The 26,298-nt window shown below is 36.9% G+C and overlaps 1 protein-coding gene and 1 long non-coding RNA gene across 2 annotated transcripts in view; both read right to left on the bottom strand.

Annotated features, from left to right (window-relative positions):
* The window catches only part of LOC132043327 (uncharacterized), a 56,621-nt gene that overhangs the window by 18,961 nt on the left and 11,362 nt on the right, over positions 1-26,298 (bottom strand). The window lies entirely within an intron of this gene.
* Positions 19,949-20,571, bottom strand: LOC132043328 (uncharacterized). The gene is made up of 2 exons (XM_059433828.1): positions 20,197-20,571; positions 19,949-20,124 (listed from the first exon to the last, which is right to left on the bottom strand). Exons 1-2 carry the CDS (start codon positions 20,560-20,562, stop codon positions 20,041-20,043), a joined length of 450 nt encoding a protein of 149 aa, XP_059289811.1. The 5' UTR covers positions 20,563-20,571; the 3' UTR covers positions 19,949-20,040.

Raw genomic sequence — 26,298 nt, 5'->3', positions numbered from 1 at the left:
CTCTTTTTGCTTTCACTAAAGTTTTATTAACTGGAAAAAGGGTCGTACCCCTCTACTTCGGGAAAAGGATTATAAATATCCCTCATTATAAATTTGGGTTAAAAATACCCCTCCTATCATTAAAGTTTTCAAATATACTTTTGTTTTAACAGAAATTCTTAAAATAACCCAATTTTATTTTTAAACCTGTTCCATTTAAACTAGACCCAACTAAATAATAAACCCATATGGGTTACCCGTTCCTGTGCCTAGTGGCTCAAGTGTAGGACTCGGGAATAAATTGATCGCATATGAGTTTTTTATGTAGTTGGGTCGGGTTTAAATGAAGCGGGTTTAGAAATGAAATCAGGTTATTTTGGGGGATTTGGAGATTTCGGTTAAGACAGAGATATATTTGAAAACTTTGATGACGGGATGGGTATTTTTTATCCAAATTTATAACAGAGAATATTTTTAGCCCTTTTTTTAAAATAAAGGACATTTTTTACCCTTTTCCCTTTATTTTAAGGTTGATTGCTTCACAAATAACGTTTTCTGCATATTGCTTTTGAACCTGTTAATGTTTATAAAATCAATAAATAAAATGTGACAGTAAGAAATGTAATGCTCTACGGCTCTACCCAAGACAAAGTAGGTGAGCAACTCTTTTTGTCCTATGTGATATTCTGAAATTAATTTTCTTTTCTCTTTATGTACATTTAATAACTTAAATAACAAAACAAAAAAAAAATATACATATATGAGGACTCGGATCTTTAGATTTTTTTTGTGGTGGTGGGGTGGGGGTGATTGGGGGTCGGGGGTTTGTAAATATTTTAATTAAAGGACATCAAACACGTTTTTTTGGATTGGTTATCAGTTTGAACTTTTTAAATATCTCAACTTAAAAGTCCAACGACCAATATATATTTTTAAAAAAGAGCAACTTACACAAATGATTACATTTTTTTTTTTTTTGATAAATACACTTTTCTAATTACATTTATTTCATTCTGATGTATGTATTCCAATTTGGTATCTTTTTGTTATATTCAATTGGATGTATTCATTTCAGAATTACTTTTATACTGTATTCAACTTATTGTGTTTTAAATTCGGTTGTATTCAAACAACATAAGTGCAAACAAATAGAGGGATATTCAGTTGTACTCAAATTTACTGTATTTATTTGTATACAAAATCTCTTTCGAAATACAGGTGAAAAATACATAAAGAAACACTTTATTTTACACTAAAAAAATAACGAATAAACTGAAATACACTGAGATCTGAGATACAAAAAAAAATACACTCAGATTTGAGATCTTAAATACATCGCCAAAAATTTTTTCACCGCCGACAACGATGCCGTCGTCTGGCAAGGATCCAACTGATTCTTTCTATGTATTCAACATAAAAACACATATATGAGATATATAGAGATTATAGTTTACTTGGAGTTCTTGCAATAACATGCTTGGGTCAAAAAACCTCAGCCACTAGGACGACCAAGGGCAATTTGGTCAGTTGACAAAAAAACCAGCTCAGAATTGATGTACATTGTGCAGTGAGAACATTAAATTTCCTAAAAAACCAGGCAATGATTTAATTTTTATGGTATCCCTAACTACTGCAATCACATGTCACTATCAATGCAAGATTTTGAATTGACTTATTTCCACGTGTGTGTACTACGTGTAGATTTCTAAAATTGTGGGCCCTGTTTTGTTGTTTGCCTTATGAAGGTTTCAGACAAGTTTTTGCCCTTTTTCTGGACCAGACAAATATGTAAGTGGTAAAATTAGCATCCAAGGCCAATTCAATTTCTTTTTCTCTTAGGAGCCATTTGAACATGGTTTGAAATTATGATTTCAAATCATAGTTTAAAATTATGTTTGGATATATAATTTAGATATTTTAACTTGTATATTCTCTTATAGATATAAAAGCCTATAAATTGTGAAAATTATCAAACCATTTCCAATTTTTATACAATCTTACCAAAAAAATTGATCGCTTTATACTATAAAAAATTAATACGTTACTTTGGGCTTTTCTAAAAAATACAACATCAATTGATCAAACTTTAATTCAATAATGAAATGAAAATTTAACATGAATAGTAATGTAACTACTTTTATAATATAAATAATGGTTGGTGGAAGTTAATCCCACAAGTAGTTTAGAAAAATATTTTCCAAATATTGGTGGTTTGAAACCATGAGTTTTATATTTAAATTTTTGAAACCATGTCCAAATGCTGATATGGTTTAATCTCCATGAGTTTCAAATTCATGTCCAAACGTTTCATCAAACCGCATGTCTAAACACCTACTTAAATTAGCGTGACATCAAACTAATTTTTCTATTTTTGCTACCTGAATTGCAATTAAGGTACATTAAGAGTATTCACTGAAATTTTAAATATAGTAATTTTTTAAATAGAGAATATAAGTGAACTTTGTATCATTATAGACCCTTAAAATTTAATTTAAGAATATGAATTAATATGAGTTTGATTTAATTTTAAACTTTACCGAATTAAAATTTGATAAAAAGAATAAATATGTTTTGGGTTCAATCTACATACATTGACAAAAAAAAAAAAATCACAGATTGCTTGCTTTACTTTTCAAATTGTTAACTAATGCTTAATGCTGCTATTTTCATGAAAAATTGAGAAATTTGAGTTTCTACAAGGTTTACGTTCATATATAGCCAACATAATAAAATGAAGCAATGGATATAGAGAGCTAACTATTTTATTGACCATATTTTAAACATACACTTATTGGCAATTGGAGAAGTGGAAGAATTTAAGCAGATTCATGTATAGAAAAATATTTTAATTTGAGATTATATAACCAATTAACATTAATAAGATTTTTTTTTTTTTTGGAATAGCAAAAAGATATTCCGGCCAAGAAATTATTTGTTTTTTGTTAATTTGATATGTAATCATAAATTGAAAACATAAAAAACTTCAGTAAAAGAATTTAAAATTAAAATCTAGAAAGGAAAGTTCAAAGAAAATGTGTTGATGGTTTGCGTATGTAGAATTTTCATTACATTGACAGAAATGATATAAGTGCCTATTAACTACTATAATTAATACAGTGGCGAAGCCAGAATTTTTTTTAAGGGTATTCAAGGTTTAATAAATATATATTAAAAAATTAATTATTTGCCTAATATAAATAGTATAATTTTTTATATGTTCTGCAATAAAAGGTATTCGGCTAATCACCCTCAATGTGAATACAGCAGTGCTTTGTATCATTTTCCATCAAAGAAGTATTAAAAAAAAAATATTGTATTATGCTAAAAAAAAATCTGCTATCAGTTAAGACAAATTACATGCTTAGCTTCATTTGATAAAAAGATGCGCCTCTTAGTTATTAATTCAACGTGTGAGCGAGAAATTGAAATGAATAGCTTTCATGACAATGACACACAAAAAAACTCATTCTCATGAATTTATGTGATAACATAACGGTAAAGAACAAATTGAAGTTAAATTTGAGCGTCTTACAACAACAACAACAAAAAAAATTATTATCGTACTTGATTCTAACAATTCTTGACAAAATTGAAAGATTAAGTTACTTTAATTATTCAAAAGTTTTAGTTATGACCATCAAATTACTGGTCAAAATAGCTACTCCGTACATACTATTTTTTAAAAAAATAAATCAATATCTTCATTTTTTTTTCTTTTAATACTCCTCAAATAGGCTGAATAACAATAAAAACTTCTTTTGCACAATATGTAATTGATCTAAAGTTTAAAATTAGTTATAGGGATAACTACATGGCATTACTAACTCCAGTACATATTTAGATTTAGTAGCCATAGTTTAGATTTATTACATCCTATAGCTAAAAGTAATATGTTAAATACAATTAATAGCTACATATATATTTAAAGTAGAATATCCATCATCACATTATTCACTGCCAACCTAACCCTCCCATCTCTCTCTCTCTCTCCCCTCCTCCCCCCATTGCTCAAGAAGAGGCTCTAGCTCGGTTCACTGGAGCGGGGGCGTGCCCTTCACCACCACCATATTTCGGTCTCTTCCGTTTCAAAACCGTAGAACAATCACTAATAGTATAGTAATAGTATTAGAACCTCTAATAAGGTTACTTAACGGAGGTTTTTGTATACAAAGTATCCTCAACGGTGATGATGACGGAGAAGAAGGTGAAGGAGAAGAAGACGGTGACGGAACCCTAGACGGTGAGAATACCGATGATTTTTGAAAGTGCAACAGTGCAAGAAATATTGTGATTTGTCGTTTTCTTTAATGTTCGAATTACCGAAAAATACACAAATCTAATTGATTTATACACAGATCTGATAGGACTTTTTCAGATCTGACCGGAAGTGTTTTTTCCAGATCTGTGTATACATACAGTGTATACAATGTTTTTCGCGTATTTCGAAGAAGATCTTTTTGTATACAAATGAATACAGTGATTTTGAAGTGTATACAGATGAATACAATGAATTTTATTTATTGTATTCAGTTTTTGAGTGTAATCGTTAATTTTTTAGGTGCAAATTTAAGTGTTTGGGGGTGTATTTTGAAGGATTTTTTTTGCATACAACCGATTTTAAATATAATAAAGTGAATACAGTGTAAAAGTAACTACAATGAATATAGTTGAGTTGAATACATTTGACTTGAATACAACTTAGTTGAATACATCCGACTTGAATACAGCAAAAGCTAACTTGAATACAACGAAAAGAATTTTTAAATACATTTTTACTCACTGTATTCATGAATACAGGAAATTTTGAATACACGCTGGGGAAGCTAGAATGTTTGCTACGCCATGTAATTATGTAAACTATAGCTACGCTGGGTGTTTTAACCCCAAATGTTTGCTCTTTATGAAATTTTCCCATAGTTATATTGGGTCCGTGTGAGCATGAGCTTAAATTGTCTAGTATATACTAAGTATGATATTTATCTTGTTAAAAACAAGATGCTGCTCTTTTTGCTTTCACTAAAGTTTTATTAAAGGGAAAAAGGGTCATACCCCTCTACTTTGGGAAAAGGGTTAAAAATATGAGTCCGGAACCAAAATGACTTAATAAGAAAAGACTTGAACCAAAATATCTCAGAAAAAAAAAGTGGCACAAGAGTACCTTTAACGCAAAGAAAATACTGCGTTAAAGGACTTAACCGTAACGGCACGGTTAAATCCTTTAATGCAATATTTTACTGCGCTAAAGGATATCCCCTCTCTCCTTTAGCGTAGTAAAATACTGCGCTATAGACCCCGACATAAAACCAGTCAGATTCATCACTGGTCCCCCCCCACCACTCTTAAAAAACAAAAAACCTCCATTAAAGGTCGAAAACACCTCGGGCCCACTTCCAAAAACGTCATTTTCTATTCAAATTTCATCTGGAAAGTTTAGATTCTCGATACATTCAAGTCAAGGAGCAAGATTCAAAGGTCGAATTTTGAAAAAATCCGACGTACAACTCGATTAAAATAACCCTACAACAAGCTTTAATCAAGGTATTATACTATCAATTTTTTTATTATTTTGTTAAATACATTATATCCTAAGCATGTTTAACATTTCATAGTCGTGGATTTCGATTTTTTTTTTTGGGCTGTTGATCGCTGGCAGTAGCTTTGCTACTGTTTTCTTTTTTGGTTAATTAATTATTTGTTACTTGATTATGAATTTTTAATTGTTTAATTGAGTATGAATTGTTAATTTATTAATTGTTTATGAATGGTTAATTGTTTATGACTTGTTTAATTAGAAAAAATATAGTAATCTAATATTATTTGTAGATTAATAATAGTAGACCGTTGATGGGAAGAAGACCGTTGGGTTTTCTTAGAGAGAGAGAGAGAGAGAGAGAGAGAGAGAGAGAGAGAGAGAGAGAGAGAGAGAGAGAGAGAGAAATGAGAACAGTGATTCCGGCGTGAGCAATGATTCCGGCGTGAACAGTGATTCCGGCGTGAGCAGGTTCTGTCTAACTGGAGATGGTACCTCCGGCTTTTTTTTCTTTTTGTCCTTGCAGCTAATTTACATTCTTGCATGACTTGTATCATTCTTGTCGTAGTAGTTACACTTTCATCTAGATTATTGCTAACTTGTGTTTTAGTATTGATTCCTGCCTGTTTTAGTAGTTTATATTTGCTTTACTGGCTTTGGTAGACGATGGTGGACTAGGGTCATGTTCTCGGACGGGGGTGAGGGTTGAGGGGGTAGGTGGGTTAAGGGAGTCTCTAGACTGCGAGTAGGGTCTTGGAATATTGGGACTCCAACGGGGAAGCCCATTGAACTAGTTAAGATTCTTAAAAAAAGGAGGAATAATATAACTTGTGTCCAGGAGACTAAATGGGTAGGATCCAGGGCTAAAGATGTGGATAAGTATAAGTTATGGTTCTCAGGTAGGTCGAGGGATAGGAATGGTGGGTAGGCATTTTAGTAGATAATGACTTAAGAGACCAAGTGGTAGGGGTTAAGAGGGTCAGTGATAGGTTGATGACGATTAAGCTGGTCGTTGGAGGGTTTATTATGCACATTATTAGTGTTTACGCGCCGCAAGCGGGCTTGGGCGAGGAGGAGAAAAGTCGTTTTGGGGAGGATTTGGACGAGATGATGGGAGGTATACCACCCACTAAGAAGCTATTCATCGGAGGAGATTTCAATGGGCACATTGGGTCAATTTCGGGGGGATATGATGATGTGCATGGAGGTTGTGATTTCGGGACGGAACGGAGGAGGAGTTGCCTTTGTTGGATTTCGCAAAAGCCTTTGGGGTGGTAGCCAATTCGAGTTTCCCCCAAAAGGAGGAGCACTTGGTAACCTTTCGTAGTTCGGTGGCTAAGACGCGGATAGACTTTTTACTCCTTAGGAAGGACGATAAAGGTTTTTGTAAAGCTACAGAGTGATTCGAGTGAGAATCTAACGACCCGGCATAAGCTCTTGGTGATGGATTTGGAAATCAAGATGAGGAAGAGAAAGAGGGTCGTGGATGACAGGCCTAGGATCAAATGGGGGAATTTGACCATGACGGGTGCCCTGGAGATGGGGGAGAAGTTGAGGGCTATGGGAGCCTGGGAGAGTAGTGGGGAGGCGACCGACATGTGGGATAGAACGACCAGTTGCATTAGGGAAGCAACTAGAGAGGTGCTGGGGGTCTCGAAGGGTAGCGTGGTCGACGCAGGGGGGCCCAGTGTGGAATGGAGAAGTTCGAAGAAGGTGGAAGCAAAGAAGGTGGCGTATGCGAAGTTGGTAGACAACAAGGATGATAAGGAGAAGCGAACGAATAAGGAATTGTATAAAATGGCGAGGAAGAAGGCAAAGTTAGCGGTTACGACGGCAAAGACAACGACTTTTGAGCACGTATGCGGAACTAGAGGACAAAGGCGAGGGATAAGAAGTTGTGCCGATTAGCCAAGGCGAGGGAGAGGAGGGCGCGTGACTTGGATCGGGTGAAGTGCATCGGGGATGAGGATGGCGGGGATGCGGTGGAGGACGCTCTCGTTAGACGGAGATGGCAATCATACTTTCGTAAACTCTTGAACGAAGAAGGGGACAGAGATATTGTATTGGGAGATTTGGAGTACTCCGAGAGGTGTCATGATTTTGGATATTGTAGGAGTATAAAGGTTGAGGAAGTTAAGGGTGTTGTTTATAGGATGAGTAAGGGAAAAGCGACCGGGCCCGATGAGATTCTTGGAGAATTTCAAAAGACTGCAGGCAGGGCGGATTTAGAGTGGTTGACTTGGTTATTTAATGTCATCCTTAAGACGGCTAAGATGCCCGAAGAATGACGATGCAGTACAATGATTCCATTGTACAAGAACAAGAGCGACATTCAAAGTTGCAACAACTACAGAGGTATCAAGCTGCTAAGCCACACTATGAAAGTGTGGGAAAGGGTGGTAGAGATGAGGGTGAGGAGAGACGTGTCTATCTTAGAGAACGGATTCATGCCGAGGTGTCCAACTACAGAAGCTATTCATCTTGTACGGAGACTGGTGGAGCAGTTTAAGGAGAGGAAGAGAGACTTGCACATGGTATTCATTGACCTAGAAAAGGCATACGACAAAGTGCCGAGAGAGGTTCTATGGAGATGCTTGGAGGCTAGAGGTGTACCTATGGCGTATATTAGGGCGATCAAGGACATGTATGATGGGGCCAAGACCAAGGTAAGGACTATGGGAGAAGACTCAGAGCATTTTCCAGTGGTAATGGGGTTGCACCCGGGATCAACTTTTAGCCCATTTTTATTTTTCTTGGTGATGGATGGATTGACGCGGCAAATTCAAGGTGAGGTGCCATGGTGTATGTTGTTGCGGATGACATAGTCTTTGGTTGATGAGTCTCGTAGCGGGGTTAACGCTAAGCTGGAGGTTTGGAGACAAACTGCGGAGTCTAAAGGGTTCAAGTTGAGTAAGACTAAGACGAGTACTTGGAGTGCAAGTTCGGTGATATAATGCGTAGGCCGATGTGGAAGTGAAGCTTGGCACCTAGGTCATACAGAAGAAAGATAGTTTCAAGCATCTTGGGTCTATTATACAAGGAAATGGGGAGATTGATAATGACGTTACACACCGTATTGGTGCAGGGTGGATGAAATGGATGCTTGCCTCCGGAGTGTTGTGTGACAAGAAGGTGCCACCAAAACTTAAAGGCAAGTTCTACAAAGTGGTGGTTAGACCAACTATGTTGTATGGGGCGGAGTGTTAGCCAGTCAAGAAATCTCATCTTTAGAAGATGAAAGTGGCGTAAATGAGAATGCTGCGATGGATGTGTGGGCACACTAGGAGCGATAGGATTAGGAATGAAGTCATCCGAGACAAGGTTGGAGTAGCCTCAGTGGAAGACAAGATGCGGGAAGCGAGGCTGAGATGGTTTGGACATGTGATGCGGAGAGATGCAAATGCCCTAGTGCGGAGGTGCGAGAGGCTGGCTAGCGACGGTTTCAGAAAAAGCAGAGGTAGGCCGAAGAAGTATTGGGGAGGTGATTAGACGGACATGGCGCATTTCACCTTTACCGAGGACATGACCTTAGATAGGAGGGTATGGAGGATTCATATTAGGGTAGAAGGCTAGTAGGTAGTCGCGTTTATCCTTTCTTACGAGTAGTTATATTGCTCTATAGTTTCTTGTCTCTTGATTTCTGCGAGTAGTTGTTGGTTTATAATGGCTTATTTACTTTCGTTGTTTTCATTTTCATAATTGCTTTGATTTGTTTGCCCGTATCCGACCTTTCCTATGCTTTTTCTTGGCGGGGTCTTAGAAATAGTCTCCCTACCTAAGGTGGGGGTAGTGCATACGCTCTACCCTCCCGGACCCGTTATGGGATTCATTGGGTATGTTGTTGTTGTTGTTGTTACTATTATTTGTTAATTATGTCATTATTAATTTATTAGTTGTTAATTGTTGATTATGAATTGTTAGTTTGTTAATTGTTGATTATGAATTATTATTTTGTTAATTCTTTATTAATATTTTAATTAGAGAAAATATAGTAATCTCATTAGAGAAAATATAGTAATCTCCTATTATTTGTTAATTATGGCAATGTGAGTTTATTTATTTGTGAAATTATTTATCCCATGTTAATTATTTATTTATCCCATGTTAATCGTTAAATAAATTAGTTCGTTATTTCTTTAATTGTAGTTAGGAGAATAATTATAATTTGATATAATTATTTACAAAATATAATACAACATAATTCACATATTCCCTATAAATGATTAATTAGTTAATATAATTTCACTTTAAATTCAAGAATAATGAATAATTTAGTTTCTACAGACACGACACTTTCATGGATCCAAATGTTCACCCAGGGCCCGATGATAGATTAGTACTTTCTTTGCAAGAAAATCATAGGTCAGAGTTATTATGGACTGGTGTTATAGGGATAGCGACTAGGTTCCGTCCCGTAGGCTGCAGAGAGCGTGGGCTCTTTTACGCGAGCGCCCCCCACCCCCGTGTCTTAGAGTTATTATTTCGGGGTGGTATCTATCATTGCGTGTTCGTTGGTCGGGTACAGCATGATTGGGCGCTCATTACGGCCATGGTTGGGCGGTGGAGGCCGGAGACACATACATTCCATCTACGCACTGGTAAGACCACGATTACACTTCAGGATGTAGAGATCTTGTTTGGATTGCAGGTAGATGGAAAGCCATTATACAGTCGGTACGAGCCTCCTCCTGGGAGGACATGGGTGTCAGAGTTGACTAGGCTCACCCACTTCGTGCCTGGTGTCGCGGTCCGGATCTCGGGATTGAGTCGGGTGCAGATTAGTGCACTCTGCACTTATTTGCTCGCAGAGCCTCTTATTGACGACGACACTCTTCAGGACGTTGTTGATGGTCATGCCCGTTTTTATCTGCTCATTATATTCGAGGGCATCCTGTTCCCGAACACATCGGATGCCTATGTCTGCTTACGATATTTGATCTTCTTGGAGCATCTGGACCGCTTGGGAGACTAGAGCTGGGGCGATGTTGTTTTGGCGTACATCTACCGATACCTGTACCGAGCGTCTATTGGCCGTATCAGCGATGTGTGGATTGTTTGCTCTTCTCCAGGTAATATTTTAAGTGTGCGTTCCTTTAATGTAAACAAACCTCTTGAAACGACGACTAAAAAATCATATTTTCTAATATCGCTTTCAGTTATGGGCGTGGGAGAGGATGCTGCCTTTTCAGTCCATACCTAGGCATCACCTCGGTATTGACATGCCCTACGCGAGGAGGTGGATGGCAGGTTTGACCGGGATGTGGATATGCACCATAATATTCTTCCATTCCGGGACCAGCTTGATCAGATGACGGACGATGCGGTAAAACTATTTAACTTTACACTATTAATTTAATTAAACATCTTTTCTACTTGGTGATCACTAATTTGTATCTATGTTTTATGCAACTATTTATATGGACGCCGTACGCTGCTATTTTGGATGGGTTGCCTGCCTTTTGCAGGGCTGGTCAGGCCGTGTGGAGGTCGCGGTGTCCATTGATATACCTAGACATCGTTGAGGACCACATGCCCGAGAGTGTCTTACGACAGTTTGGGCATTTACAGAATATACCCCCCGATGTTCGTCATGAGCTCCGACACTACTAGCGGGACGATCGAGTGTAACGACCCGCTTGGCCGTTACAGTCTTTTCGGCACTTTTGACCCTTTCCCGATCTTGGTTATCTCACTTTTGACCTGAGGGGACCGTTGACTCGCTTCCCGAGGTGTTCGGGGTTGGTTTTGGTGACTTTTGGGAAAAGTTGGCTTTAAGCGAAAAAGAATTGACTCAAAGTTGACTTTTGGGTAAACGGACCTTTTTCGAAACTCCGTCGATTCTGAGAGGTCCGGATGGTCATTTAGAACTTGTGTGCATATTTGGTTAGGTTCCCAATGCACTCGGGTGCATTTTGGGATTTGGGTTGGGAATTTGGATTAAGGTATCGGGGGTTGACTCGGTCAACGAGACCTCCGTTGGGAATTCCGAGACCACGAGTGCGTTCGTAGCGTGTTTTTATGTGTATCTGTTTATATGGTTTGTGAACAGATGGCCTCGGGAGTTAGTCAGAAATTGGGGTTGAGTTGTGAAACTTGAAAATTTTTACTGTGTCGGTGCCGCTTTGGCGGCGGTACACGTATAGTGATCGCTGCCACGCATGGGCGACTGTGTCATTTGGGCTTGACCACTATAGCGGACATGGGACCGCTGGGGCGGCGTCGTTGGAGCGGCAATCTTGTCGCAGAATCGGGTGACGGGTAGTTAGTTCTTTAAATGAAGTGTTAAATGCCCTAAGTCCCTCATTTATTATTATTTCGAAATTTGAGCTTTTGAGAGCAATTCTAGAGTATTCTTGGAGAAGAGTCTTAGTGCAGGTTCTTGTAATCTCTTTGCTATTCCATTATCCCAAATCATTCTAGAATCCCTTTTATCTTGTTAGTTCATTAAGTGATGAAAATTAAAAGTGGGTTTAACGAATATTCTTTCTAGGCTTCTAATCATGGTTTGTTGGTTGGGTTAGCTTCTTTAAGCATTTGTTTGATGATAGAATCCTTTATTTCATAAGTTCTTCCTAATTAGACGCTAATTTGTGGAATTGGAAGTTAGGGTTTATACCCAAATTTAGGGTTTTGCCTAGAATTCGAAATTGTGTGAATTGTTGATTATTCTAGCTTGCTATTGATGGGATTGATCACCTAGAGGTTTAATTTCATGTTGGGACCTTTGGAATCTTAATTTCACCCTTCTAGTTCATAAACTCTATTCCATAGGTTGGGGATTTGGGTCTTGATAGTAGTAGTTTTTTTTATTTTTTTATTTTTATTTTTTATGTTCTTCTTGATTCTAATTCCATGATTCGAATATGCTTAGACTTTCTTGATTTCGAGGCTCAAAGGAAAGGAAAGGCTAAGGAGTGATTGTTGGTGTTATTGTTGTTCGGCCTTCCAGGTAGATTATGGTTTACCCTATGGTGAGACCTCGTTTAGCGAAGCATATATTTAGATAATATTATCGGAGAAAGCATGTAAACGCCGTTGTGTTGTGACTTGATTTGTTCTATTGTTGTTGGCTTGATGCCGCGTGGTGATAGTAGATATTGGAGACTATTGATATATCTTGCTCATGATATTGTGGTACCTTACTTATTGATGTTTAATACGAGGATAGTATTCTATATGGCTTATGTGTCCTTTTCATGATATTGTTGGCGTACCCTTGCTTGGTACTTGTGATATTGATCTGATTATTGGCATTGAACTCATATATTGCACGCATTCTCATCCTTCATGATATACTGTTGATACATTGATGACTCTTGAGGAAACACTATGACGAGCTGGGCTCAGTTGGATGAGAGTGACGTGAGGATCGATATCCGATGGTTGTCCCGTAATCGAGGTTGTGTGGTAGCGATTCTCGAGGTTTATCTCGGGATCTTGAGGTAGCGGTATCCAGGTTGTCGCCGGACCGTGAGGTACATGGACTCCGCAGGTCCCCCATGGGTTGTGCTACCGAGACGTCGATACTTTCGTCCGGAGTATATGTGTACACAGCATTGCATTGCATCCATATTTCATACATTATTGCATTGCATTATGGCTTATGTTGATGATCTGGTGATATACTTGTGTTATTTGGATTCGGATTGATTATATTGAGACTTGGCACACTTGGGATTGAATCTTGCTCTTTGGGTGACGACGTGTACTTGGTTTCTGATTTGTGTTTACTTATACTTTTTGATTTACCTGCTTATCTTACTTTATTGTCTGGATTATGTTAGCTAAATTTAGTCGACCGATGATACTTACCAGTATTGTGATTTTTTACTGACCTGCACTTGCTGCATTCTTTTATGAATGCAGAATTTCATGTGGGATCGACCTCCGTTTCTCGTGGCTGATAGTCGCTCCGAGAGTTGCTTAGAGTCTACAGGGTAAGCACGAGACGTCCGCCACCTTGAAGACTCTTCTTTATTTATGTCTTATTTTCTATTCTGAGACATATTCAGACTGGATGTATTATTGATATTCCAAACTTGTATATTCTCGTTAGATGCTCTTGTATGGATTAGACCAGACTTTGGGGTGTATTTTCCTTACTTTCGCATATTTCTATATTATTATCGTCAGACTTACGTGATTTTATTTCTTCCGCTTACTTAATTAATTGGTTCTTTTTTTACTATGGTTGGGTTGAGGGTTCGCCTACCGAGGTGAAAAAGGTTGGTGCCCGCACGACTTAGCTAATTTGGGTCGTGACAAATTGGTATCAGAGATACTGGGTTGCCCGATCTATAATACAAGAGCGTGTCTAGTAGAGTCGTGGATCGGTACGATGAGCTCGCACTTATGCGCAGATGTTGTAAGACATTTAGGAAATCTCACTTTCGCCCGTTCTTTTGATGCTACTTTATTCTAATTGGTATACGGAACAAACAAAATTGGTATACGACTCTTATCTCTTCTCTCATAGATGGTGAGGAATCGAGCTACGATAGCCCGAGACCAGGTGCCAGAGCCCGCAGCTACGGCTAGCACAAGAGAGTGAGCGATAGCGAGAGGGAGTGGTAAAGCTAGAGGCCGCGGGGCTGCCCCAGCCAGGGGTAGGGCTCCTGCGGTAGGTCAGCGGCGTGAGAGATCTCCGTCCCCAGAGCCTGAGGTACAGCAGGATCGAGACCAGGCCGCCGAGGATTACGTGGCTCCAGCACGGGCACACCCTGAGGCCACGTCGGGCGGATGATGCGAGACACCGTGACCGTTCGCATCCCCGTTTAGATGCCCGGCGACGGCTGTCGTTGGTGTTCTTCTCCCGGGCGGAGGTTCGCCAGGACTAGAGTTGGGCGCGGACCCACGGCGGTCTGCCTACTCGTGTAGCACGCCGCTGCCGGCTATGGTGGCCGCACAACGATTATGTATATTGGGGTTAGAACATACGTCTAACCCCGAGTTTGCGGGGTTTGCTGCGGAGATGGTACGGATATCCGAGGACGGTATCCGACAGGCAAGAGAGGTTGGGCGCATGGATAATTCTATTCCAGAGGGTGAGTATCAGGCGGCGCGCGGTGGCTTTCGCGAGGAGGACGCGGTCTTCTTTGCTAGAGGACCTGGTGGTGGAGGACTCCGTCGGTAGATGAGGCAAATGGTAGTTCCCGTTTAGTCCCCGTCCCGCCCGGTGTTGTTCCGGGCCGGTGGCGGCTCGGCGGGCCGTCGCCCTGCGTTTACGCCAGCGCGCCTACTTACGGAGATACCTGGTTCTTCATCTCAGGCGAGCCAGAATGCGTACATGGAGTAACGTGATGACATCGATTGGACGGCATTTCGCGCATCAATAGATGATGAGCGGCTAGTGAGCAATTTAGATGGTCCCAGAATGCTTGACTTCGATGACTTTTTAATCCCGGTTAGTATTTAAAATACTTATGTGATTATTTAAAGTACTTATTTTAAATATATATGTTACTTATTATTTCGTATTTTTTATATTTTAGGGTTTCGCGCCAGGGGGTCCACCAGAGCGACCCACTCAGGCTTTTTCTCATGGGCCTGCCGAGGCGGGAGGGTGTCTTCGTAGGGCTAAGTCGAGCCATAGGTAAGATTTTTAATAAAAATTAAATTTATTCAATATAAGGTGAATATTTAAAATACTTATTTGATTGTTTAAAGTACTTATTTTAAATATATATGTTACTTATTATTTCATAATTTTTCATATTTTAGGGTTCGGCGCCGTGGGTCCACCGAGTGACCCGCTCGGGCATTTTCTGGTGGCTGGCCGCGGGCGGGTGTCTTAAATTTCGAGGCTTGTCGAGCCACGAGCGAAGATTTTTTAGCGAAAATTAATTTTATTCAATATAAGGTGAATATTGCTTTAATTTTTTTTAACCTTTATTTGGACTTCGAACAACATCTCTCCATGTAGACTACTTCGTAGTACGCACCGGACCCATCTCGAGCCCGGCAAGCATGAGCTCTACTCGGGCACCGTCGATACACAGGTTTGATTATTTAACAAACGTTAATCTATTCAATATAAATAAAAATTGATACTAATTTTTATATATTTTTCAGGTTCATCCTTCGGCGCGCAGTGGTGGCATCTCCCCGAGGATGAGGTCTCGTTTCCGGACCCGGATCGACTGAGATTCCGAGCGTACCAGTGGAATTAGATCCTAAGAAGAAGCACGTTATGTAGAAGGGCGCAAGGGCGAGGGAGGATCATGGCTTAGAGCGCCCTCTTAATAAGAGGAAAAAGGGGGATGGAGACGATGGCAAGGGCGGTGAGGATGGTATGAGCCTTAGGCCTAAGAATAGTCTCTAGCATACCACATGTGGGACCCATCCACGATAGTGTATATACAATAGTGTTGTACAGTTAAAGTAAATATTATATATTTTTTGCGTATCTATTTATATTTATAAATATTATCTTAGTCTTTATTATCGTTTATAGTGTCACATCCTAAATTGATAATAAAAAAAATTGTGACATATTCGAAATAAAGTTATGCACTAATTTAAAAATAACACGAAACCCTAAAACATAAATAACTTAAAGCTAAAGACAACAAGTCTTCAAACAAAATTGGACTTCGAGCACTTTTCAACCACTAAAATGAGAATCTGAAGTTTTGCGTATCCTTGATGTATTGAGCCTAGATTATTCATTGCACAAAAATAAGTAGGGTTCTATATAAAATATTGAAGTTTCGGAATCTCGACGCATGATTAATATATGGCTAAAGTAAGTAAAAAAGTTTGAAAATGTAAAAGAAAGAGAGTTTAACCAAAACAAATACAATAGACTCGGAAATGCTAAGTAAAAAGGATCATACTTAGAAATCGGAATAGGGATATCAAATTCTTTCAAAAGTCGTCGGGATTACAAAAGAAGAGTCGCGGGACCCACGGACGGGTGTTGACCGGTTAAGCCTTTAACCATCATTTTTTCATACGTCACCTACGAAATCGAGGCAATCCCAGGAACCTTTACGGCGACTTTTTTTTAAAACAAACTTTTTTTAAAAGTTTTTTTTATTGAGTCATCATTTGGTTTCCAAAAACGAATAAGAGTCTAAAAATATCCCCCGATCGTATAAATTTGGGTCAAAAATACATACCTCGTACGCACTCGTCTCGATTAATAAATCCGTTTTCAAATATCTTTGCCAAACATTAGCTAGAGACATTTGGGCATCTCCAAAATAACCCGATTTCATTTTTAAACTAGGCTCCATTTAACTCCGACCCAAACTAAATAATAATCAATCATGTCTGAGTTTTTCCGGCTTACTATGCCTAGTGACTCCAAATGTAGGACTCGAACAATATTGGTCGCATTCATTTTTTATGGCTAGTTAGATCGAGTTTAAATGGAGATAATCCATACCATAACGATAAATCAAAATACCAAATCGGGTTATTTTGGGGATTTGGGGATTTTCATTAATATAGAGGTATATTTAAAAACTTTAATGACGTTTGCACATATTGATAATTCTCGTATTTTTTACCCAAATTTGTAACAAAGGATATTTTTAGCCTTTTTTCTAAAATAGAGGGCATTTTTTACCCTTTTCCCTTTATTTTAAGGTTGATTATTTCACAAATAACGTTTTCTGCATATTGCTTTTGAACCTGTTAATGTTTATAAAATCAATAAATCAAATGTGACGGTAAGAAATGTAATGCTCTATGGCTCTATCCAAGATAAAGTAGGTGAGCAACTCTTTTGAGAGAATACATATAAGTGTCCTTGGCCCCTTGTTGGAGCAATTTGCATTTTTTTTTCCACACGTAAGACCATAGAAAAATGCATGTTTTCAAAATGTTTCTATTTTGGTCCTTTTCTGTACCACTTATATATGTAATAAATACACATTTCTGACCTGGTTTGGCAAAATCTTGTGTGTGCACGCTCTGATAATAGGAGCATGAAGAAATTTGAAATAAAGTTGGGCTTCAAAAAAGCCAATCATAAATAACATTTTGCCACGTGGCTGTCCAAACTTAAAAAAAAAAGAACGTTAAGTTTTCATGTTCTTCTTCAACGTTAAAGTCAGTAGCAGTAGCAGCCATACTCTCAACTTTTTCTTCTTCTTCCCAAAGTAAAATTCTATCACCCAAAATCAGATTGAAAAAGGTATTAAATTTCTTTTTTTCTTCTTTAATTTTATTGTCTTCCTAACTTATAGTCTATGTTTTTTTTCAACGAATAAAACTCGTTCTATATTCTTCTAGTTAGGGTTTGAGAAAAATCATGTCAAAGGGTAGCTTGACTCGCATTTGTAAAGATGATACTGATCCAATGTTGCGTGAAAGTGTGTGATGCAAACATTTTCTGGGACTTGCTGACCTTGCAGACTTCTTGGTGGAGGATAATCCCTATCCAAGAAGAAGATTTTTGAGTCGTGCCCCCTTGTACTTTGCATTTTTTTCAGTAAGACCTATGTCTTTCCAGTATGTTCAAACAATCGTTATTTGGATTTTATTTTGTTGCTGTTTTTAGTTTGTTTCTGTTTTTATGTTAACTGACTCGTTTGTATCACCCATTTTAGGAAAACTCGTGCAAGTTCTTTAGGTGGAGGGATCGGGAACAAATTGATGATTAAATTTCTTTTTTTTCTTCTTTAATTTTATTGTTTCCAAATGGGTTATATCAGATTGGGGAATAGTCTTCTAGATTTGGAAAAACAAAATAACGTTTTATGAAACAATGTTGAATGAGTGTGATGCAAACACGGGGACTTGATTGCGGAGACTTCTTTTCAAGATCAAATGATGACGGAGGCTCAAGTTTTTGTCAAGTTCAATGATTCGACGACCAATTTGTATATTTAATCGTTCTTTTGTTGGAGGGATCTTTTGTTATTAGGTGTCTTATTAATCTTTTGTTGATGTTGTCCGAATAAACTCAAAGATGAAACTTTGTTTGTTCTCTTTGTTTTGCGTAAGTTTTAAATTAGTGTAGGTATTGCATTGTATTGTCATGAATTATGCGTTAGTTAATGTAATGTAATGTTGTTTATCCAATAGTAATATGAATTTTGCGTTAATGTAATGTAATATAATGTCGTTTATCGTTATGCGGTACTGCAAATTAGTAATCTTTCCTGTTCAAGAAGCATCTAATATCAGAATGCATTTTCCCCGGCCTCACCTTCTCCTAATGTAGCCTAAAACTAATAGCAGTAATTTTGCAAAAAATTGCACCAAAAACTGCTCAAAATAGCACCAAAAACAGCACAAACTGCTGTATAATACTGTAAAAAACAGCACTGAAAAACTGAATAAACAGCTCAAAAAAACAGCACTAATAACTGAAAAACAGCACTCAAAACTGCTGTAAAAACAAAAGATTAACTTGGGAGAAACAGCTCAAAAAACTGCACTAAAAACTGCTCAAAATAGCACCAAAAACAACACAAGCTGCTGTATAAAACTGTAAAAAAAACAGCACTGAAAAACTGAAAAAACAGCTCAAAAAAACAGCACTAATAACTGAAAAACAGCACTCCAAACTGCTGTAGAAAACAGAAAAAACAACTCAAAAAAACAGCACTAATAACAGCAAAAAACTGCACCCAAAACAGCACAAACTGCACCAAAAACAGCTCAACAATGCTGTAAAAAACACCACTAAAAAAACAGCTCAAAACAGCAGTAAAAACAGCACAAACCGCACCAAAAACAGCTCAAAAATCCAGAAAAAAAACAGCACTAAAAAACTGCTCAAAATATCACCAAAAATAGCACAAACTGCTGTATAAAACTGTAAAAACGAGCACTGAAAATCAGCACTAAAAATAACACCAAAAACAGCTCAAAACTGCACCAAAAAAGCTCAAAATTGTACAAAAAACAGCACTAAACTGCATTAAACAACACAAATAAGCTGAATATCATTACCTGCATTAATTGTTGCACAAAAACAGCGCAATTACTGTACAAAAACAGCACAGTAGCCAAAAAACTGTTGCATAAAATGCTACAAGTAAGGGTTTTGCCACTTAATACAAAGCCAAAAATATGAATAACTAAACCAACTATTTCCATGGTTTTTTACTAATAGCAACCCAACAAAAACAGTAGCAAAACAACTAAACCAACTATTTCCATGGTTTTTTAGATGTACTACATTGGCTTTGATTCATGGCAGCAGCTTTTGACCTTCCTTTGATGATTCTTTCACCCCTAATTTTGTCAAGTGTATTACTTGTCATGGCTTGTTTGCCCCTCCACTTGAATCCTGGTTTGGGTGTGTAGCCAATATCTCCAGTAACAATATCAGACCTCATTGGAGCTCCTCTACTTGGCATTCCAGGCTGCACATATTGATGACATAAAAAGTAAAAAAATTATTCAATTGACCAGATAAAAAACAGTAAGAATTTAGTATAAAATGAGCAAACTTTACTTACATTGAGTGTAGTAAATCCATCAACCCCACAATTCTTGGCCTTTTATAAGGTTGGGCAGCAGGTCCACTAGTTGTTCCTTGAGTTTCTTGACTTTGATATGTTGCACCACCACTAGCATTTGAACTTGCATTGACCCTTCCATAACTTGCAGCTTCCTGTTCTATCCGTTTTGTTTGCCCCTCTGTTTGTTCTAACCTAGTATGTCTTCAATATGTTGAATATTAAGTTCTAAGTTCTTCATTTGAACAAATAATTTCATACATTTACCTGTGCTTGCTCTACTGTTTGATCTGCTGTTTCTGTGGTTTGCCTTGGAACTGTTGGACATCCTCTTTTATTGTGTCCCTTTGCATGACAAGTGCTACAAGTCATAACAGCACCCCTCCTGCTGATCAGTCCTGTTTTTCTACTTTCATAGACCTCCTTCCTTCTAGATTTTGGTGGCCTTCCAGGAAGCTGTCTGATTACTGGTGGCTCTATTCTTGGATTATTAGAAGTTGGCCACATCTTCATATTGTTCATTGGCTGAATAAAATGAGCATATGTGCTTAGATAGGTTTCCTTGTTGTAGCAGCTTGCCAAAAATGAATTGGATATAATCTTTGTGATGTATTGCAGCAACTGCATGAGCATAAGGTATATTTAAGCTGCCAAGATCTACAACTACAAGTCTGCCTCTGGATGTCAACAGTATGTGTATAGCCCCATGGATCTCTAACTTCAAAACCCCTTTTACCATTTCAAGACAAGGAACACTTCATTGACTTGTCAATGTTTTCTTGTAAAATCTTAAAAGCCATGGGAGAAATATCAGTGATCCAAGTGTTTGAAAACAATGTTAATTCACCGATTCTTCTCATCATTTTTACTCTAATCTCTTCCAACATTGTGATAATTGTTTTGAATCTTGCAGCCAATATCATGTGATATTCTAAACATTTCAGCCATGTTATTTTCTTTTCTCTTGATGTACATTTAATAACTTAAATAACAAAACAAAAAATTTTTTTTTATATATATATATGATGCAAACCATCTCTCCAAGCATCTTCATATTCTTTTCACCTTAACTTCAGGTTCAAAAGTGGGGGGGGGGGGGGGGGGGGGGGGGGCGGGCAAGCTTCCAAAACAGATTCCTTCTTTTTATCCCCTTGTAAATTTGTTAATTAAAGGACATCAGACACATTTTTTTCAACATTGGTTATCAGTTTGAACTTTTTCAATATCTCAACTTCAAAGTCAAAAAACATATATTTTAAAAAACATGAATAAAAAAAGGAACTAAAAAAAAAATCAGAAACAGTACCTTTTGCATGTCACTAATCAATGTGAGTTCATGTCCATATCCAAGATTAAGGTCCAGCTTCAACAATTCCAGAAACCATTTCCAAGTGAATTTATTCTCATATTCAACAACTGCCCAAGCTATAGGCAGCATTTAGTTGTTTTCATCCTTGCAAACTGCCACCAATTTAAAAAACATCCATCTAAACCAATACACCTTCTAATACCTCCAAAGAATGATTTCTTTAAGGCATCAAAGCAAACATAAAACCCTTCAAAGATCTTATTTCCAGTTTCTGTATTATCTCCAACTTTAACAACACAAGTAGTACTTGGATTGGATTTTAAAATCTCATCTCTATAATCAAATGTTCTGCCATACTCAACAACATGATCACCCCTAATCTTTTGCAAAATTTTGTTTTTCACTGTTTTTTCCGACATACAAATCTAGCTCCTTCTTAATGAGCCCCTAAAAATCTACAATTCTCAAATTTGGTTGCTTATTGATTCTTTCCTTGTATCTAGTTTTCAGAATATTTTAAATTCACAGATGGTCCTGTGTTGAAGTATAACAATCAAATAGGTTTGATATTCGGTTTAACCACAAAATCATTTGTGGCACTGTCCAAGCTAGCATACAATAACCAATACAACCCTCTTTGCAACATCTCACCCTAACTTTTCCAGGCTCAAAAAAAAACTTTTCAATTGAATCTTTCTTGAAATGCATATTGAGTAACTGCCATCCTAAAATCTTCTACATTAGCAAACACCAAACCAGTTCTTTCTAACAACTGATTCTTTCTATGTATTCAACACAAAAATAAATACATATCTGAGAAATACACTCCGCCATCAACGGTGGTTGTGGTGACGAATGGAGATTATAGTTTACTTGGAGTTCTTGCAACAACATGCTTGGGTCAAAACAACAGCTGTCAATCCGAGTTTTTGTTTCTATCTTAGCATGTGAAACACATTTTAAAAAGATAAAGTGAACAACTATATTAGTAGCATATTCCCTCATCTGGATCATTCATATCTTTAGCATATTGCCAAAGTGATGAGACTGATTGATACAGACTGTTTTTACTTGTGAATTGAACACTCAGATCTGAGAAGAGGGAGCAGTAGGTTTCGCCGGAGCTCCGGAGGCGATGTAATGACGAGGAGAAAGGTGCCAGATCTGAGAGCAGTGGATTTCGCTGGAGCTCCGGCGGCGATTTCGTGGTGGCCGGCGGTTTAAATGATGGAAAAAAAAATGATTTCAAAGTTTGATGGATAATTTCGATCAAGAATAAAAATAATAAAAGTAGAGGTATTCTACTTTAAATATATAATGTAACTATGATAGGTTTTCAAATCCATTTTTCCAAATGTAATTAAAATAATGTATAGTTATTAAATATAAATATCTCTTATATGTTCTCTACACTATGTAAAATTTCCTTTAAAAAAAGATAGTGGCCTAATAATGCAAACATTGTAGTACAGGTAAGGCTGTCTGGTGATGCGCAATCTTCTACTTTTTAATTTTATTTTAAAGGATGGAGCATTTCTTGGTTTTATGCATCGTTTTAATTTCATGGGAAGATCCCATGTTGACATTAAACTATTGCAATATGAACAAGTCGCTGACAAATGGATAAATTAAGCCGCACCAACTCATAATGATTAAGTAATTGTGATATATTAAACGGAAAAGGGACAAAGGCGCTTGCTTTCCGGTAAAGATCCAACTGATTCTTTCTATGTATTCAACACAAAAATAAATACATATCTGAGAAATACACTCCGCCATCAACGGTGGTTGTGGTGCCGAATGGAGATTATAGTTTACTTGGAGTTCTTGCAACAACATTTTTGGGTCAAAACAACAGCTGTCAATCCGAGTTTTTGTTTCTATCTTAGCATGTGAAACACATTTTGATGTCCTATATTAGTAGGCGTGTTCATCTGGATCTTTTTTCATATCTTCTGGCAGACTCCAAAGTGATGGAGGGACGTGATTGATACAGAACTCTTGTTTTTTTACCATGTGAATCAACACTCAGATCTGAGAAGAAAAGAAGTGAAAAGCAAGCTCCGGAGGCGATGTAAACGAAGAAATCTTCATCAGAGAGTGTGATTAGCTTCTGCGGTGGCGATCTTCGAGGTGTGCCGTCTTTCTTTTAGAGATCATTTTTTAACTTTGGAGTAGGTTTTGAGAGTCAAAATAATAAAAGTAGTTCCATGGAATGTTAATATTGCACGTTGATTTCTGTTCTTTCTAGTTGCATCCTTAAGGAGTTACATCTTTGTGTGTCGGAGTTTTTGGGGTGGGGGGGGGGGGTAATGATTTTTAGGGTAAATATAAATATCTCTATTAGTTTGGCCATACATAAAATAATTTCCTTTAAAAAAAGATTTTAGTGGGTAATAATGCAAACATTGTAGTACAAATAATTTTGAAGGTTTGGTGATGATCTTCTACTGTTTAATTTTATTTTAAAGGATGGAGCATTTCTTGGTTTTATGTATCGTTTTAATTTCATGGGAAGATCCCATGTTGACATTAAACTATTGCAATATGAACAAGTAGCTGACAAATGGATAAATTAAGGGGCACCAACTCATAATGATTAAGTAATTGTGATATATTAAATTATATATCAAGTTTTAATTATCTAGTGAGCCTCTAGATAGATGGACTAATGACATCCAGGGATAATCTCAGCTAATTACAAGGAAAATAAATAACAAGCTACCATGATTATGAAATGGTGCCTCATCATTCTGGGAAAGAGTTATCCTAGCCATGTCTATTCGCTTGCAATTTTGTCCCTATTTTGGTGCTGACCTTTAATTTTATCCCTGGTAGCAAATAAATTTTTGTAGGTCATAAATTTATATTTTCGCATTTTAATATCCCACAACTTATGCCCCACCACCCATAAGTTCTATTGCGAGGGACAAAAATTAAAGACAACCCCATTTGAAGGGAAAAAAAAATTTAAAGACCAGCCCATTTAAAGGGAAAACAGTGCAATTTCTTCATTCGCCAGATGCCAGTCAAGAGATGTCAATATGGGCCGGCTCAGTCCAGAACTGACTTATGCGGGCTTTGAAATTTGACGGGCTAGGCGGGGCTGACCCATCATTTTGATGGATCTTAAAAGGAAAAATAGCCAACCCAACTCATCCCTATGTGGGCTGCAGGCTGGACCGGGCCAGCCCACTTTTTTTTTTTTATAAAAATATTTTTTATAATTTTTAAAATTTAAATTCTAATCTAAATATTTACAAGATAATATAACGTGGTGTTGCCATCCAAGTCAAAAACTAAAGTTAAATTATCCGAATAATACTTTTAACTACGAATTATTCAATACTTTCAGATGTTAATAATGTTCATGATATATGGAGGTTTCGTAATAGATTGTTGGTTTCAATACAATTTTAGTTGTACATGGTGCTCTTACTGTTTTGTTTTCTTAATACAAGTTTGATGCTTTATAATTCAAGTTTGGCTTCAACTAAAGATATGATTGTAACTTTGGTTAGAACTTAACAATTATTATTAAGTATTTGATAAATATAATATTAATATACGATGGGTTATGTAGACTTTGAGTTTGACTCATCTTCTTGTGATTCTTAGCACTCTACTTATTTTTATTTATCTAGTTTTTAATTAAATATTTTTTATCTGGCCCACGGGTCCGTAATTGTAGTGAGAAAAGACCTACTTTAAGTGGTCCACCTGTGGGCTTTTTGAGTTACCACGTGGTTTTGCCAAAATTTCTCCTTGTGATTCTCTTTTGTACTCCTTGTATTGATATTTTTCGCTTTTTGAGAGTTAAATAAATTATTTTTTTATTGTAATTTTTTCATATGTCTTTTGAATATTTTAAATTATTAATTATGATGGCTTAAATACTCATGATAATCATCATTAATGTCATGCACATAGTAAATTTTCAAGTACAAATATCTAAAAATCCTCAATTATCTTACTAAGCTCTTAGACAGCCATGAAGGGAAATCTATTGAATTCCCTTTCGTTGAAAGTATTGATAAAAATCTTCGACAGTTCAAGCGTTATATTATCATTAATAGTAGAAATTTTATGAAACAACATACAATTGTAGAATTCTTACGTCAAATCTATAATATTTAAACTTTAGGTTAATTTTGATTACATATGTTCCTTAGATTTTAATTATTTATCATTACCGTACAAATAGGTATGGATTTCTTTGTAATTTATTTGTCTTTTCAATTTTCAATTAATGAAATATGAAACTCGATTGAGATTTTAAAATTAACAAGTATTTTGGTTTCGTTTATAACATAAAAAATACAGACAAATGATTTTTTGCGTACTTTTATTTATAACAGCTAAATCAAATCTAAACATCAAATGTCATCTTGATACTGCATACATAACAACACCTCACTAAAGTAGTCATAAAATTTTCGGACAAACGCTGCCATTATAGAGAAGTTTGATCGTAGTTATTTGAGCTTATGTAGTTCTTTTTTTCTTCTTCTTGTGGTTTCCGTACCAACAGCAGTGATTGATGGATCATGGTACAATCTATAATATCTAATAGTATAGGATATGACTACAGTTTACTGGTATTCAGTGACATCGTCATTTTATATTTCTAAATATAGTGGTAATCTTTCAAACATTATCGTTAAGGAAATTTTTTGATACCATCTAATTGATTTTTCTTGAATGATAGACACTTTTGCTCTCTTCGGATTTCAAACTTGAAAAGAAGGTGGGTTGGCATAATGCTTTTGGCGGGCAGCCAAAAAAATGCTGGGCACTAGGGCAATGGTGGTGGCCTGGTAGGGGGCATTGTCATTGGCATTGGCTAGAGGGGATCATTTTGAGGTTAAATGGTGCTACAGAAATCTTTAACTCCATTTGATCCTTATGAATTGATAAAAAAAAAAAAAAAAAAAAAAAAAAACTCATTTGAATATAAGGCGGTCACATTGTACACTTAAAAGGCTTGGCTTTAGTTCAAAAGCTGAAGATATAAGGAGTACATTCACCAATTAAGAGGGGTTAAGTGATGTAAAATGGAC

Source organism: Lycium ferocissimum, unplaced genomic scaffold, assembly GCF_029784015.1.
Source record: "Lycium ferocissimum isolate CSIRO_LF1 unplaced genomic scaffold, AGI_CSIRO_Lferr_CH_V1 ctg2309, whole genome shotgun sequence".
In the NCBI taxonomy this organism is placed as follows: Eukaryota; Viridiplantae; Streptophyta; class Magnoliopsida; order Solanales; family Solanaceae; genus Lycium; species Lycium ferocissimum.
This window is presented reverse-complemented; position numbering and strand designations above follow the sequence as displayed.